Source organism: Rhinolophus ferrumequinum, chromosome X (assembly GCF_004115265.2).
Source record: "Rhinolophus ferrumequinum isolate MPI-CBG mRhiFer1 chromosome X, mRhiFer1_v1.p, whole genome shotgun sequence".
Lineage (NCBI taxonomy): Eukaryota > Metazoa > Chordata > Mammalia > Chiroptera > Rhinolophidae > Rhinolophus > Rhinolophus ferrumequinum.
The window spans coordinates 76074971-76092097 of NC_046284.1; the positions used below are offsets into that span (position 1 = coordinate 76074971).

At 34.1% G+C, this 17127-nt stretch overlaps 1 protein-coding gene across 8 annotated transcripts in view; it reads left to right on the plus strand.

The window, feature by feature from the left end:
• ATRX (ATRX chromatin remodeler) overlaps positions 1-17127 on the plus strand; it is a 263444-nt gene that overhangs the window by 145787 nt on the left and 100530 nt on the right. For all 8 annotated transcript variants that reach the window (XM_033104061.1, XM_033104070.1, XM_033104101.1 and 5 more), the window contains 5 exons: positions 5083-5224; positions 6446-6555; positions 7433-7579; positions 7739-7916; positions 16426-16563. In XM_033104061.1, coding sequence (XP_032959952.1) covers positions 5083-5224; positions 6446-6555; positions 7433-7579; positions 7739-7916; positions 16426-16563 — 715 coding nt within the window. The remainder of the gene's footprint in view (positions 1-5082; positions 5225-6445; positions 6556-7432; positions 7580-7738; positions 7917-16425; positions 16564-17127) is intronic.

The following is a 17127-nucleotide window of genomic DNA, read 5'->3' on the forward strand; positions in this document are numbered from 1 at the left end:
CTAAATTGTCCTAGATGTGTTGCTGGTTTTGAATGTTCTAAATTCCAAAAGTCTCATTACAGCTTCTTCTCTGGGCCTTTGTTGGTCATTTTTGTGTCTCCACCTATAATGTCTTTTCCCTGGTGTCTGTGGGTTTATATTTCCCTTGTAGCTTTTCTGTTTTGTTTTTTGTTTGTCTGTTTTGTTTTGTTTTTAATAACCAGTGTGTACTGTTTTTCCCAGCAGTTTCAAGTTAGGTGAAACAGTGACAAGAGTATTATGTCAATCCTACAGTTATCCCCTGCAGAGGTTAGAATAGATATACACAATAATTTGCAAATAAGGTTTGCTGTCCTCCCTCATTTGAGGGAGGGAAATGGCAACCAGGCTGCTGCTGCTTCAAGAAAAAGACCATCACTTCACCAGGGAGGTAATAGGGTTAGGGCAAGTAAATATGACATAAAATTCCCCTACTATTTTGAAGCTGGCTTTTTCTTGACTGAACATTCACTTGTAAACCTTTGACTGTGTTCCAGAACACTGATAATGTTGGTTCAGACAGTTTCTGATGATTTTCTTTGACATTTCTGTGTGGAAAAGAGAGCTTAGAGCTTTGTAGTCCATGGTTTTGTTGATGTTTACCTTTTTCCTTCATTTTTGAACATTACTATCCCTGGGTATAGAATTCTTAGTTGATAGGTTTTTTTCCTTCTTTCATCTGTTTAAAGGTGGTGCTTTTTAATGACATGTTTTTTATGGTCTTTCTTTTCATTGCCCCTTTGTATTTAATGTGTCTTTTATTTAAAAGATTGATATAATGATTTTTAAAAGATTTTCTGTTTATCACTGGCTTTCAGGAATTGATGCTTATTTTTTTTTTAGTTTATATTATGTTCACTGTTCCTTAAACTTGTTGGATTCGTGGGTTTCTAGTTTCCATTAAGTTTTTTGAAAATTTTGACAATTATTTCTTCAAATAAGTTTTTCTGTTCTTTTGCTCTGTGAGACTCTATTTACATATATATTTAGACTGTTGCATATTGTCCCACTGGTTTCTTCATTTTTCCCTCCTCTGTATTTCATTTTGGATAGTTGCTTTGTCTTCAAGTTCATTGATCTTCTGTACTATTATGCTGTTAATCACATTCAGTGAATCTTTCATATTAGATAGTAATTTTTTTATTTCTAGATATTCCATTTGGTCCTTTTTTATATATTTTATTTCTCTTCTCACTATATTTATGTTTTCCTTTAAGTATTGGAGCATAATTACAGCTATTTTACTGTACTTGTCTGCCAATTTCAACATCTCTGTCACTTCTTCATCTATTTTTGTTAAGTGATTTTTCTTCTCATTATTGTTCATATTTTCCTTTCTTGACATAACTAGTAATATTTTATTAAAAAGTGGACATTGTAATTTGGATATTGTTGAGTGTATGCTATCGAGAGTGCTTGGCTTTGTTGTCTACAGGCATTTAAGTCACTTTTGGTTTAGTTCAATTATTTTGATTAAAAAAAAAAAAAAACCTTTATTAAGGTGTGTCTTAAATGCCCTTTAATTTATGGATGGTTGTGCCCCATTGGTAGTGTGTGGGCCTTCTCTGGTCTCTATTGAATGCCCTGAGTTATACATGAAGACTCTCTACTCTGCCTTGTCTGTAATTGAATGCCTTCCATACCTATATGATCTGTTTAAACTGGGGACTGTTTCGCTCATGACTTCTCAATCATTGTCTGGCCTTGTGAAGTTGTACTCCTCGTGTACATTTTACTATTCATCTAAAACTCACAGTGACTCCCATCTTGATTTCTGAAGGTCTTGTTTTGTGGCTCCTTTTCCTCTGTACTTCTCTGTAGTTTCTTTCTAAGCCATCTCAACTCCACCTTTGTCTCCTCAACTTAGTACAACTCCAGTGCTCTGCTTGGGATACCCTTTCCCTGGATTCTGGAATGTGCCTTCAGGCAGCAATCCAGGGGAAATATAGGGCCCTCCTTGTTTTTGTGCTTATCTCAGGGATTAGTGCCCTGTTGGTGCCTGCTATACAGTGTCTGAAAATATTTGTTTCACGTTTTGTCTACTTTTCTAATTGATTACTGCAGGAGGGTAAATCTGGTACCTAATACTCAATGCATTGTTTCATAATATACCATATATCTTGGTTCCTTATCTCCATCAGCAGAAATTTGGCTCAACCTTATTAATATATTATAGTTAAGTAGTTTTGTTTTCACTTTTTTCTTTTCTTTTATCAATTCAGATGTGGAATATACATTTCATGTCCTTATTCAACCTTTACTATACCTCAGTTTATCGTTTGTCCTGAGTTCTCCCATTTCATTGCTATCTATTCATTATTAGTTATAGAAACTTTCATTTTTAAAAAAATTTTTTATTAGGGTATATTGGGGAACTGTGTGGTTTTCCAGGACTCATCAGCTCCAAGTCAAGTTGTTTTCAATCTAGTTGTGGAGGGCGCAGCTCACTGGCCCATGTGGGAATCGAACCAGTGACCTTGGTGTTAGGAGCACTGCTCCCTAACTACTGAGCCAACCGGCTGCCCCTATATATATTTTCCTTATAGCTTGAGTCCATAAACACATCTCCTTAGTAATAGTAAGTACACATTTTCTTTATGGATCATTTCATCTTGTAGTCAGGATGAAAATCCTTAATCCTGAAGATAGCACTTAATAACAAAAGTATCATCCAAATCACTAACAAATACACGGTTCCAAAGTCTTAGTTAAAGCCTTGTGTATTGGTTTTCTATTGCTGCATTAAGAAATTACCACAAACTTAGCCTCTTAAGACAAAACTATTATCTCACAGTTCCATAAGTCAGAAATTTGAGAGTGGCTTAGCTGACCATGGCTCTACTGGGTCATCTGCTCAGTGTCTCACCAAGTTGAAATTAAGGTGTTAGCCAGAAATACAGTTTTCATCTAAGTCTTTGTGTCCTTTTCCAGCTCACTTACTGGCAGAATTCATTTCCTTATAGTTGTAGCACTGAGGTCCTTAGCTATTAGAGACGTCTCTTCACAACATGGCAGTTTGCTTGTCTTTGAGATTAGTAAGAGTGCATCTGTTACACTTAACTCTTTTGAAGGGCTCACTTTAATTAGGTCTGGCCCACCCAGGAGAATCTCCCTTTGATTAATCAAACCTAACTGATTACTAACCCAATTGTGGGAATGGTATCATATTTGCAGATCTCAACCATACTCAAAAGGATGGGATTATACAGGGTGTTTACACCAGAGGGTGGACTCCTGTGGGTTGTTTTAGTATTCTGCCTACCACACCTTGCAAATAAGATATTCAGGGAATTTTCCATTTTGACTAATGGCTTTGTTCCAGTGTTATTAAGCTGGGACACATCCAAAAGAGGACACAATAAAAATTTAGTGAATACTTATGCCAGTGAATACTTATTTAAGTGAATAGACTTGTGCCAGATACTTTGCATACATTGCATTATTTAATCTCCACTACAACCCCGTGAGGGCTGTTTATAATCTTTCCCAGTTTGCAGATGGAGAAACTGAAACTAAGAGAGTTTAAGTAACTCGTTGAAATAGAGTTTGGATCTAAATGACCTGTGCTATTTATACTCAACCACACTCTCTTCCAGTATTAGTCTGGATTTGTGTATCATTTACAGTTTTATATAAATGCAGTATCTATTCAGGTAATTTATTATAAATGTGTGACTTATTTTTAAATTTTTACATGCAATAATGTTACTGTAGTTACGGTTTTTAAAAGAGAGTATGTCCTTTTAAAGAGATATTTTAAAACTTTTACAGATGAAATGACATGCTTTCTTGGGTTTGCTTCAAAATCATTTGTGGGATCAGAGGAATTGGAGAATGGTTGGGAGGCTGTCAGTGAAACAAAACTGGCCAGAAATTGATAATTTTTGAAACTGATAATGAGTAATAGGGTTTATTATACTATTCTGTCTACTTTTATGTTTCAACATTTTTATAGTTAACATGAAATAATCCATTTGTTTCTAGTTATATGTAGTTCTAAATAAGAAAAAAATACTGGCTAAAATTTTATTCCTTAAACATCACAGTGTGTATAATCTTAAAATCATGAATTTTTATTGATTTTCATGGAATCATAAAACTGTTAATATAAGCATTTCCTTTATTCAAGTAGTATTACGTAGTAGTTAAGAATATGGACACTAGAGCCCGACCCTCTGGGTATAAATCTTAGTGTTGTGATACTTAATAGTTGTATGAACTTGTATAAGTTATTTATCTTCTTTGTTTCTCAGTTTATGTTTCATTTGTAAAATGAGAATACTTGTACCTACCTTGAGCATACAGTTCTTGAGCGTACTATGTAATGGATAGATATTGAGATAAGACAGTGAAAAATATATGCACATGTGTGTTCGTGTATTTATGTCTGTTTAAGTTTTCTTTTAAATAAGAAACTTGAGATTATTGTTACCTTTCTGGAATTAGAGGGTATTATATGTTCTTGTCATGCTTTTGATCCTGTGGTTCTCAAACCAGTGTTTCTAAATTGTTTTTCCTTTCACAGCACATATTTTCAGTGGGAGTCTTTTGGCCTCTTGGGTGGGGTGGTTCTTATTTGGGACTGTTAACATTGTAGAACATTTAAATTTACCTTCCCCTCTGCCTACATTAAGTACCAGTCCTGACGAATAATTGTGACAGCCACAAGTGCCCTTGTACATTTTCAGATGTCTTCTAGAAGAATAGAATCATCCCTGTTTGGGAGTCACATGTCCATTCAAATTTTAATGGCGGTGCCATAGATTAGTTTAGAGCTCTGCTTTTCTCACAGCTCTACTGTAACGTGTGTTGAGATATCCAAGGTGAGAACTGATGAGCTAAATTACTGACATTACCACAATGATTCAAAGTCTTGTGGAAGTTTTTGATTTTGGAAAACTTGTAAATTTGTGATCTGTCCTGGTATTATTGAACCAAAATAATTGGATGTGTGCTTTGGAAGTACATGTGTTTATATTTTGGAAAATTTTTTTTAATAGGACTAATACTCCACCATTGCTTAAGTGATTTCTGTGAGCTTAACTATAATTCCCCTTCTTTTAGGTGATAGAAATTGAAGATGCTTCACCCACCAAGTGTCCAATAACAACCAAATTGGTTTTAGATGAAGACGAAGAAACCAAAGAACCTTTAGTGCAGGTTCATAGAAATATGGTTATCAAATTGAAACCCCATCAAGTAGATGGTAAGAAACTTTTAGATGATTAAAGCGTTTTAGTTAAGTTTTACCAATATTTGGTGTCGTCTGTGTGTCTCATATTCTGCTAAGCACTGGAGGTACACTGGTAAGCAAAACAAACATGATCCCTGCCCTTCTGGAGCACATAAGCAAATGAGAAAGACCGGAATTGAATGATTTCAAAGATAGAGTTACAAAAGGGGAAGTAAATGGCACTTACAAATGGGGATATATGGCAAGTGGACTTCACCTAGTCTACAATGGTTGGCTAAGGGCAGTGGTGGAATAGGAAGAAGTACAGTTAGTTAAAAGCCTTCAGGAAATGCTCTTTCAACATTTTCAGGTATATTTGTTAATAATAATATTCCTACGTTGGTGTTAGAAAGATAACAAATTATCTCTATCCTCTGCTTTGTTAGTGTAGAATCAGTAAGTCAACTTTTAGTGTGTATGTGGTTGAATTCATATGGGAAGTTCTATAGTTGATATTCCTTAGGTAGCCAGCCACTTTTCTTGTTCAGTTCTTTACTAATGAATAAAGGGAGAAATGAGAAATTATCTCCTGTTTTTTTGTTTGTTTGTTTTGTTTTGTTTTTAGGGAGGGCACAGCTCACAGTGGCCTATGTGGGGCTTGAACCAGCAACCTTGGTGCTACCAGCACCACACTCTAACCAGCTGAGCTAATGGACTACCCCTCCTGTTTTTTTTTTCTTTATTGACTCAATAAACATGAATATATAATTGATAGAAATCTGTTTTTCCTTTGGATAAAGTTGCTATTTTAGATTATTCATGTCTCTTTGGACCCTTCCAGGGCATAGAAAAGGTCTGCTGTGATAGCTTAGATAAAGTGAATGAAGGAAAGCCACACTGTTGTGTGCTTGTGTTTTCTGTCTTTTTTTCTAGTTAACCTTAAATGGGGCAATCCTCATTTACATTTAAGAGATTCTTTATCTGTTTTTAAAAATTCTGTTTCTTAGAAGTTTTGGTAACGTTTTTTATTAATTAAAGTTTACTGGGATGACAATTGTTAGTAAAGTTACATAGGTTTCAGGTGTACAATTTTGTAATACGTCATATCTATATATCACATCGTGTGTTCACCACCCAGAGTCAAGTATATGGTGATGGAAGGAGAATTGACTCTGGTAATGTTTTTGATATTTTATGAAGGAAGATTTTTAATTTGGGCCTTTAAATTGCACTTAATGAAGCTGTTATTTTTAGGTGTTCAGTTTATGTGGGATTGCTGCTGTGAATCTGTAAAAAAAACAAAGAAATCTCCAGGTTCAGGATGTATTCTTGCCCACTGCATGGGCCTCGGTAAGACTTTACAGGTAAGAAATAACATGAGAGTATTGTGTTTTTGTGTATTCATTAATTCAAGAATATACATAGGATCTATTCTATCCCAGGCACAGTTATAGGGGCTGGAGATAAAGCAGTGAACAAGAATAAAAAGATCCCTCCCCCAAGAACCTTATATTCTGGTGGTAGAGAGAATTTTAATCAAATGAAATATGTACTTTCAGATAAGTGTTAAAGAAGAATCGAGAGGGAAAGCATCTTATAGGAGATGATGTTTGAGCAGAGATCCTAATGCAGTGAAGGAATGGGATTACAGGCATAGCCAGTAAAAACTGCAAATATTCTCAGGGAGAAATGAACTTCCGTTACTTTTTAACAGTCGGGGATCCTGTCATAATGAGAAAGTAAAATATTTTTCGCTTTAAAATACTACATTTCTGAACGGCAGGAATTATAGCACAGATGTGAAATCAGTAAATATATGTGCAATTTTAAATCATAAGATAATTATTATAGATTCAGAAAACTTTAAAATGGAAAAGTACTCTGTAATACAGTTTTCTTTTAAATGGGCAGTATTATTTTCTGAAACGTAGGGACATTCTGTGGAGACCACGGACTTGGTAGCTGTTTTGGTGTGGTTGTTTCATATTAGTAATTGATCATAGAATAATGTAGCTTTAGAGTTGGAAGGGCGTTACACACCATCTAATCGAACTCCCTCTTTTGACATATCTCTTTGTCTGGTTCCGAAATTGTGACTTTTGATTGGCTTCTTTATTATTTAAAGCAAATAAAACAACAACAACAAAAAACAACCAGCTATTGAATTGTAAGATTGCTTGATTTATTAACTTTTTTATGGATATTGAAATGAAGATGGCAACTTAATTTGTTTTCTTGTAGGTGGTTAGTTTTCTTCATACGGTTCTTTTGTGTGAGAAATTGGATTTCAGCACAGCTTTAGTGGTTTGTCCTCTGAATACTGCTTTGAATTGGATGAATGAATTTGAGAAGTGGCAAGAGGGATTAAAAGATGATGAGAAGCTTGAGGTATCATATTTTAAATGTTTTTATTATTAAAATAACTACATGAAATTCATATAGTAAAAAAAGATTTTTCATTACCAATGATGCATACTTCAATGGGAATACTTAGTATTTGTACATTCCTAATATCTATCTTTAAAAATCTTTATTTTCCCACAAAAGGTCTCTGAATTAGCAACTGTGAAACGTCCTCAGGAGAGAAGCTACATGCTTCAGAGGTGGCAAGAAGATGGTGGTGTTATGATCATAGGCTATGAGATGTACAGAAATCTTGCTCAAGGAAGGAATGTGAAGAGTAGGAAACTTAAAGAAATATTTAACAAAGCTTTGGTTGATCCAGGTAAGATATTAACAGGCACTGATTTAGAGAAGCAAATTGAATTGTGCTCTGTGTTTTATTTAACAAATACTAATTGAAAAACTACTAAGTAGCTGGTTTTGTTTCATTTATCCTTAATGTTTTTGCCTTCTTTTTGTTTCTTAGTATAATTTCATTAAGGTGAAATCACCCCTTTTCATCCTCAAGATTTTACTGTCTTCATGATAAAAATATGAATCTTAGAACTGGGTCACTTGGCCCTTTCATTTCTCCCATTTCAAAATGCTTGCATCTCTCATTAGCAGCATCTCTTAGATCTGCAGTTGGGCTCAACATGTTCAAGCCTCAGGACCATCTCCTTTGTAGTTTTAGCCTTTTTTGCAGAAAATCGGCTTAGTCTGCCCAACATAATCACTCTGCTTCCTGTCATAACACTGCTTTCCCTGCACGTACAGAGAATCCTTACCCTTTTTGTACTGTGTCACTTTGCGGGGTTGGTGCTTGCCACACTTCTTACAGAAAGTCCAGTGGGTTTAAGAAACGTTTACCATGTTTGAGGGAGCACTCTCGGCATGGAAAGCAAGATGAAATCACCCCAATGATGCCAGCTCTTCAGAGTGTACTTGCTGAGTCTGGAAGTATTTGTGGTTTTCAGAGGAGACCTTGTAAACAATTAAAAGTGCATCATGTGCCTGTATCACAGTTGCAGATGCTTCCAACTGTCTGAATATTAAATGATAACAAGCTCTCTCCACAGTCTGAAAACAGATCTTAAGTTTCTTTCCAAATTTTATGTCAATTAAGATAATTGCTGCATGTTATTTTTTTCTCTTTTAAAGGTGATCACTGTGGAAGGTTAGTATTTCTAGTACTGTCTGTCCTTATCACAGTAATCCTCATGATACGAGAGCCAAATATTTGACTTTTGCCACCTGGAAAAGCAGCAAATTGTACTATCCGCCAAACTAATTAATTTTAATATTTTTTTCAGTTCACTCTTTGTAATATCTAACTAAGACAATTGAGGTTTTAGATGTTTGTTGAGAAATTCTGATATTCACTGTAAAAATAACAGTATTTACCCTTTTTTGTTAGAACATTTAAGTTCTACTCTTAACAGATTTCAGTTACACAACAGTGTTATCAGCTGTAGTCACCATGTTAAACATTAGGTCCTCAGACCGTATTCATCTTATAACTGAAAGTTTGTACCTTTTTTGCCTCTTTTTTTTAGATGATTATGTAATTGATTAACATGTACCAAAGTAATGTTGCCATTGTAAATCTAAGGCCTAAGAATAAGCTTATCATTTCCCCATGATTAAAATAGTTGTCTAAAAGTCCTGTGGTAGTTTTATTGTCGGAGAACTATAAGCTAGTCAATAGTATTGCAGAGTATTTTTCACAAGGATTCCTCGGAACAGTTTAAAACAGCAGATTCAGATGCTTAATGTGTTGATTTGTTCATGAGGAAATAAAGAAATTAAAGCTCTTAGCGTGAAGAGTAACATTTATTATTCCATGTAAATCATTTAGTGACATTGGAAAAACTTTTTATTTTGGAATATTTTTTTGTATACAGTTGAAATGATAGTAAAGAAAGCTTCTACATACCCTGTACCTAGGTCCCCCACTAACATCTTACATTGCCATGGTAGATTTGTCACAACTAAGAAATTGATTTGTTGTTGGCATATTGTTAACTCCAAACTACATGTGAATTTCACCACTTCTTCTAGTGATGTTTGCATTCTGTTCCAGGGTCTGATCCAGGGTACCACATTGCATTTAATTGTCATGTCTCCACAGTCTCCTCTGGTCTATGACAGTTTCTCAGTCTTTATTTTTCATTATCTTGTGTATTGTTCAGGTATCTTATAGAAAGTTTACTAGTCGGTTTGTTTGTGTTTCTTGTGGTTAGACTGGGGTTATAGGTTTTTGAAAGAATATACATACCAGAGGTGTAGTATCCTCTCGTCACATCATGTCAGGAGTACATTAGATCCATGTGACATCATGGTGATGTGAACTTTCTTCACTTGGTAAGGTAGTGTTAGACAGGTTTCTCTACTATAGAGTTACTGTTTTCACCTGCCTCTATTCTTTGGAAGCCAGTCACTAAGTCTAGCCCACCTAAGTAGGGGGAGGACAGAAATTGGGCTCCATCTCCTGTAGTGTATAGTATCTATTCATAAAATTTAGAACTTTTCTTTCAGAAAGATATTTTCCTTCTTACCCCTTTTTTTAATCACTCATTGATTTATATTAGGTTGGTGCAAAAGTAATTGCGGGTTTTGCAGTTATTGTTAACCTTTTAAACCGCAATTACTTTTGTACTAACCTAATATTAGTGTAGACTAATCATCTAGTATTAGTTTATGCTAGATTATAAATTAACACTATATTGTTTATTTTGTTGTTTAAATTGTTCCAATTTGGCCATTGGGAGCTCTTTCAGGTTGGTTCCTGTATCCCTTTGATATTTCATCCTTTAAGGCTTGTTTTGTTTTGTTTTAAGTACTTCATTACATTCTGGAACTATTAGATGCTCCAGGCTCATGTTATGTTGTCCCTGACACAAAATCATCAATTTCAACAGGGAACCTTGGTTTCTTTTATTGAAAACTGGTGTTTAGAAACCAAAATCTGGGCTTTGAGTATGTTTATTGCTGCTGGAGTATCATTACTTCTGGGTCCTCTCAGCACACAGAACTAGGTGACATGTATACAAATCCATGTATACACACAAATATATCCATTTGTGTATGTATGTATATGTGTGTCTATTTGTGTATAAAGATAAACTTGGATTTCATAATGTCTTCACCTCTAATCCGGTATCATAGGGTTCATTTTAGCTTCTTTATTTTGTTAATCTGTTACTTGCCTTTCGAACAGTGAGAATGTTGGCTCCAACCATCCACCATCTATTTACATTCTTGTTCAGTTTCATTATACATGTAAAATAGTTTCAGAATTAACCTTTACCCTCATGAGAAACATCTACCCACTAGAGTACAGTGTTTATGTGTTATTCCTTTTTTTCTATAGGTTTATAATTTCCAGTTAAATCATCATTTCTTAAAGTTATTTAGGCAGTTTTCTTTATTTTTATTTTGTTTGCATACGTTAAAGTTTATTCTTTTTTTTTAATTGAAAGTTTATTCTTTGTGGAGTTTGACAAGTTTTGACAAATGAAGAGGGCTCTATTTATAATCTCATTACTAATTTTTTTTTCATTTCATAAAACAGTTAATTACTTACTTTAAGTTGTCCTAAGCATGTATTTATTGTGGTAACTTAAGTGTTAATCTACATTTTCCCACAATTTAATGGCTAGAGTTTATTGTGGTAAAATACACATAAAATTCACTTAACCATTATAAAGTGTACAATTCAGTGGTAGTTAGTGTATTCACAGTGTTGTGCAACCATCACAACTATTCCATTGAATTCCACAACATTTCCATCCCTTCAAAAACAAGCCCTGTACCCATTAGTAATCCCTCCCAAATGTCCCTCCCTCCTACCCTGGAAACCACCAGTCTACTTTCTGTCTCATTATTTGCCTGTTCTGGATGTTTTATAAAAATATTTCTGGACATTTTGTAAAAATGGAATATTACAATATTTGGCTTCTTTCACTTAGCATAATATTTTTAAGTTTTATCCACATTGTAGCATGTATCAGTACTTTATTCTTTTACATACGCACACACAAACATACCATTCAAGGTACTGTTTGATTTAAACAATAAGATACATCTGACTATGTAATTATATAAAATAATGATAAATTTCCGTATTGTACTGAACCATTTCAGCCAGGCTTGAATTTTCCTATAGAGGAACTTTACTCCAAGTCTTTCTACATCCCTTTTCTTCTACTCTCTAGCCTCATTGCTGTATTCTCCCGGTACTTTCTCTAAGATGATTTCTAAATACAAGTATTCTCAAACCCTACCACTTGTATATATTATTGGAATGAGGTTTTCCAGAAAATATATTTCTAAGATAATTAAAACTATTCCTTTTAAACATTAAAGATTTACAAAGTTTTTTAATATTAGGAAATGTTATATACATTCCTATCTCAGTAAACAGAATATGAATAATGTTGTTTAACTTTTTACTGACTCGGGTTATTAATGAATATATTTACCTTTATTCTCCCTACTTCTATTGCCTCAGATATCCTTACTGAGGATAGGGCTCCCTCTCATTCCATTGCTAAGTTAATAGATCTTTTTAAGTTAAATTATGAAAAGCAATATATGTTCTTAAGTAAAATGCAAACAGAAGAAAAAGGTACATATTGAAAAGTAAAAGTTTCCTTCCTTCCTGTCCCACTGTTGTTTCATGTATATCCTTCGAGAAATATTTTATGCTTATGCAAGGATTTATTTTATTTTATTTTTTATTTAGATATAATTGACATATAACAGTATTAGTTTATATTACATTATATTAATTTCAGGTATATAACAATGATTTGATATACATATATATTGCAAAATGATCACTGGAGTAAGTCTAGTTAATATCGATCACCATACATTGTTACAATTTTTTTCTTATGAGAAATTTTAAGATTTACTCTCTTAGCAACTTTTAAATATATAATACAGTCTTGTTGACTATAGTTACCATGCTGTACATTACACCCCCAGGACTTACTTATCTTATAACTGGAAAATTGTGCCTTTTGACCACCTTAGCCCATTATGTCCCCCTTTTCCCCTCCCAACCTCTGACAACTACCAGTCTGTTCTCTGTATCTATGAGTTTTTCTTTTTTTTTATATATTTCACATAAGTGAGATCATAAGTGTTTGTCTTTATTTCTCACACTTATTTCACTTGGCATAATGCTATCAAGGTACATCCACGTTGTCACAAATTGCAGGATTTCTTTCTTTTGTGTATGTGTCACATTTTCTTTATCGATTCGTTCGTCAGTAGGCACTTCAGTTTCCGTGTCTTGGGTATTGTATTGTAAATAATACTGCAATGAACATGAGAGTATAGATATTTCTTTGAGATAATGGTTTTGTTTCCTTTGGATATATACCCAGCAGTGCAATTGCTGGACCTTACGGTAGATCTATTTTTAATTTTCTGAGGAGCCTCCATGCTGTTTTCCATAATGGCTGCACCAATTCACATTTTAACCAACAGTGCACAAGGGTTCCCTTCTCTCCACATCCTCATCAACACTAGTTATCTCTTGTTTTTTTGATAATAGCCATTGTAACAGGTGTGAGGTGATGTTTCATTGTGGTTTTGATTTGCATTTCTCTGATGATTAGTGATGTTGAGGACCTTTTCCTGTTGGCCATTTGTATGTCTTCTTTGTAAAAATGTCTATTCAGATCCTCTGCACATTTTCTTAATCAGATTTTTTTTCCTTAGCATGTGTTTTATATTGCAATGTTTGGAGGTTCCCAAAGCTACCCTCAGGTTCAGTAATTCACTAGGACTCACAGAACTTAGAAAAGGTGTTATACTCATGGTTATGCTTTATTACAGTAAAAGGATACAAATTAAAATCAGCAGCAGGAAAAGGCACATAGGGCAGGGCCCAGGGGAGTTCCAAGACCAATCTGTCAGTGGAATCGTGGAGACAACACTTCTCCCAGAAATGATGTGTGACAATATGCATGGAATATTGCCAGCCAGTCATGCTCATCTGAGACTTTGTGTCTTGAGTTTGGGCTGAATCACATAGACATGGTTGACCACCCATGTGAGTGAGCTTAGTCTCCAGCCCCTCCAGACGTTGAGAAGATGCCATATCACCAAAAGGTGCTACTCTGACCCTTGTCCCATAAATTATTTTGTTAGCATAGACTCTCTGGTGTGTCCCAAGCCATTCAAGTAAGCAAAGAAATTATTAGGTGGGACATTCCAAGGGTTAGAGATTACCTCCCAAGAGCGGGAGGCAAGAGCCAAATCTATCTTCGGGTAGGATTAATTCTTTACTTCACTACATTACATACATGTATATACATAGATAAAATCACCACCCTTTTTGAGTTAGTTGTTAAATACAAATGGAATCATAATATAGATTCTGCTGCAACTTATTCCTTTCTATTTAGTAATATATTTGACATATTTTTCAAGTTTAATGCATAGAGATCTACATCATTAATTTTAGTTCTGCAACATGCCATTATATAATTTTATTAACTCCTTTTGGCAAGCTTTTTTTTTTCTACCATAACAATGCTTCAGAAGATATATATCCTAGAGTACTTGTGAAAGTATATCTTTAGGATAAATTCCAGTGCATACATTTTACATTTTAACGGATTAAGACTAATTTAGACTCCCACAAAGCATATGAGAATACCTAGTACCTGTTTCAGCAAACCCTCATGAACACTAAATATTAGGTGGTGGAAATCATTTAAATCACTTGTGTAAAGGCATTTTTTTCTCCTTAGAAAACTTTTTAGGATTCAAAATAAACAATATGTAGTCTTTTAATACAAAGCTAGCTGTAGAGTTTAGCTTTTAGAAAGTATATTAGTAATTTGAAAATTACGTTTTATTACTTATGTAACCCCATCTGAATATTGAATAACACTTATATTATCTAATTATACTGAAGCAGTTACTTTTATAATCATGTAGAAGATGAATTTTCTCTAATTCCTAACCAGAGGGGAGCTAATTGGATAACTGTTGTTGAAATCAATATTTAAGTGATATGTGTGTATGTTAACCAGCAAGCAACTTTTGTATGTGGGATACTTTAGCAAACAATATGATCTTATTTTAATAAAATAAGCCTATGTATTTCTTTCATAAGAGTCACTCAGCTGTGAGCTTTTTTTTTAATACCTTGGGAAGCGTTCTCCCCATCCCTAATACCAATGTAACAATCAGCTTAGTTGTTTTCATCCGTTAGTTCCCGCCCCCACCACCACCACCAATGAGTGTTAGTTATTTGGCATAAGTTAAATGGGAAATACTGCATGGCCTACTGTGATTTATATATTCTTTCTTTTTTTCTTGTTTTTAAATTAAAGTTTATTGGGGTGAAAATCGTTAGTAAAGTTACATAGATTTCAGTTGTACAATTCTGTAATACATCATCTATATATCACATTGTGTGTTCACCACCCAGAGTCAGTTCTTGTTCCATCATCATATATTTGATCCCCTTTACCCTCATCTACCACCCCCCTCCTCCCTTACCTTCTGGTAACCACTAAACTGGTGTCCGTTTCTATGAATTTTTGTTTCTTCATTTGTTTGTCTTGTTCTTTTGTTGTTTTCAGTTTTATATACCACATATCAGTGAAATCATATGGTTCTCAACTTTTTCTGTCTGACGACTTGTTTCGCTTAGCATAATAATCTCGAGATCCATCCATGCACACAGCAAAAGAAACCATCGACAAAATAAAGAGGCAACCAAACAAATGGGAGAAGATTTTTGCAAATAATGCCTCCGATAAGGGGCGAATATCCAAAATATACAAGGAACTCATACAACTCAACAACAACAACAAAAAATAGCCCTATTAAAAATGGGCAGAGAACCTGAATAGACATTTCTCCAAAGAGGACATACAAATGGCCAATAGACATATGAAAAATTGCTCAACATCACTTATCATCAGAGAAATGGAAATAAAACAATGAGATACCACCTCACACCTGTTAGAGTGGCTAGCATCAACAAGACAAATAATAACAAGTGTTGGAGAGGCTGTGGAGAAAAAGGAACCCTCATATACTGTTGGTGGGAATGCAGATTGGTGCAACTACTATGGAAGGCAGTGTGGAGGTTCTTCAATAAATTAAGAATATAATTACCATATGACCCAGCAATCCCTCTCCTGGGTATCTACCTAGAAAATCTGAAAACATTTATCCATAAAGATATATGTGCTTTGATGTTCATTACAGCTTTATTTACGGTGGCCAAGACATAGAAACAACCAAAGTGTCCTTTGTTAGATGATTGGATAAAGAACATATGGTATATATACACAATGGAATACTATTCTGCTGTAAGAAAAGATGAAATAGTACCATTTGTGACAACATGGTTGGATCTTTAGATTATATATTATTTTTTTAAAATGTAACTTTTGAAATTTGTCGATATTTATGTAAATTGTTAGTCTTAGGTGATAGTTTCAACTTTATACACTGGTGCTGAAATACTTCTTTAGATACTGTTTTTCATTCATAAAAGATACTTGATTTTTCAAATACCTCTAATCTGTTGGGGGAATGTTTTCACCCATGTGATTATTTTTATTCTTGCCTATTTTTGAGTACCATCTGTAGTAGTACTTTTAATACTCTACTTTTGGGGTGTAATTAGCACTAGTTTTGCCACATTAACTCAATATAGCTGCAGATTAAATATGACTGTTCTTATAAGGATGTTTTTTAATCTTCCCACATGAGCAGCACTATAAAAGGATTAACTTCGTATACTTAAATGGATTACAGTTTCATATTTGTTATATATTAATTAAATGTTGTTTTTCTATTCATTTTGATAGGGCCTGACTTTGTTGTTTGTGATGAAGGCCATATTTTAAAAAATGAAGCATCTGCCGTTTCAAAAGCTATGAATTCTATACGATCAAGGAGGAGGATTATATTAACAGGAACACCACTTCAAAATAACCTAATCGAGTGTGAGTTAACATCGCAATTATGCTGTAGAATATTAGCTTTGCCACTTTGCCTTTTGCCTTTCCTTTGTTTAGTATAGTCACTGACCATGATCTATACACATAGGTCCATCTTAGTCTATTGTAAAAGAATATCTTACATTTCAAGTGGAGTGCTCTGTATGTATGAATGGTAAACTAGTCAAGAGGTGTTCCACTGTGAGTGTTCAAATATAAATATATATAGAATTTAAAATATATATAAAAATATCATGTCTTAATTGATTACTTTGAAAGAACAAGTGGATTTCTGATTATTTAGAGATATTTTAAGAAAATATTGAGGGTGCCAAAAAATGTATATACCTGACTTGTATTCATCTTTTGTTACCAGTGTATATCGAGTATTATAATTTTAATACAATTTTTTTTTCCTTTCTTAAAATGTTTTTTGGCATCCTCTGTGTATCCAGTTTAGGGGGGGGGGGTACTGATAGGAAATTGAAAAGAGATGCCAAGTGTGAACATTTCAGGAAGGTGGAGATGACAGGAGAGCTGTGTTGAATCCATGTCAGGATAGAGTTTGCT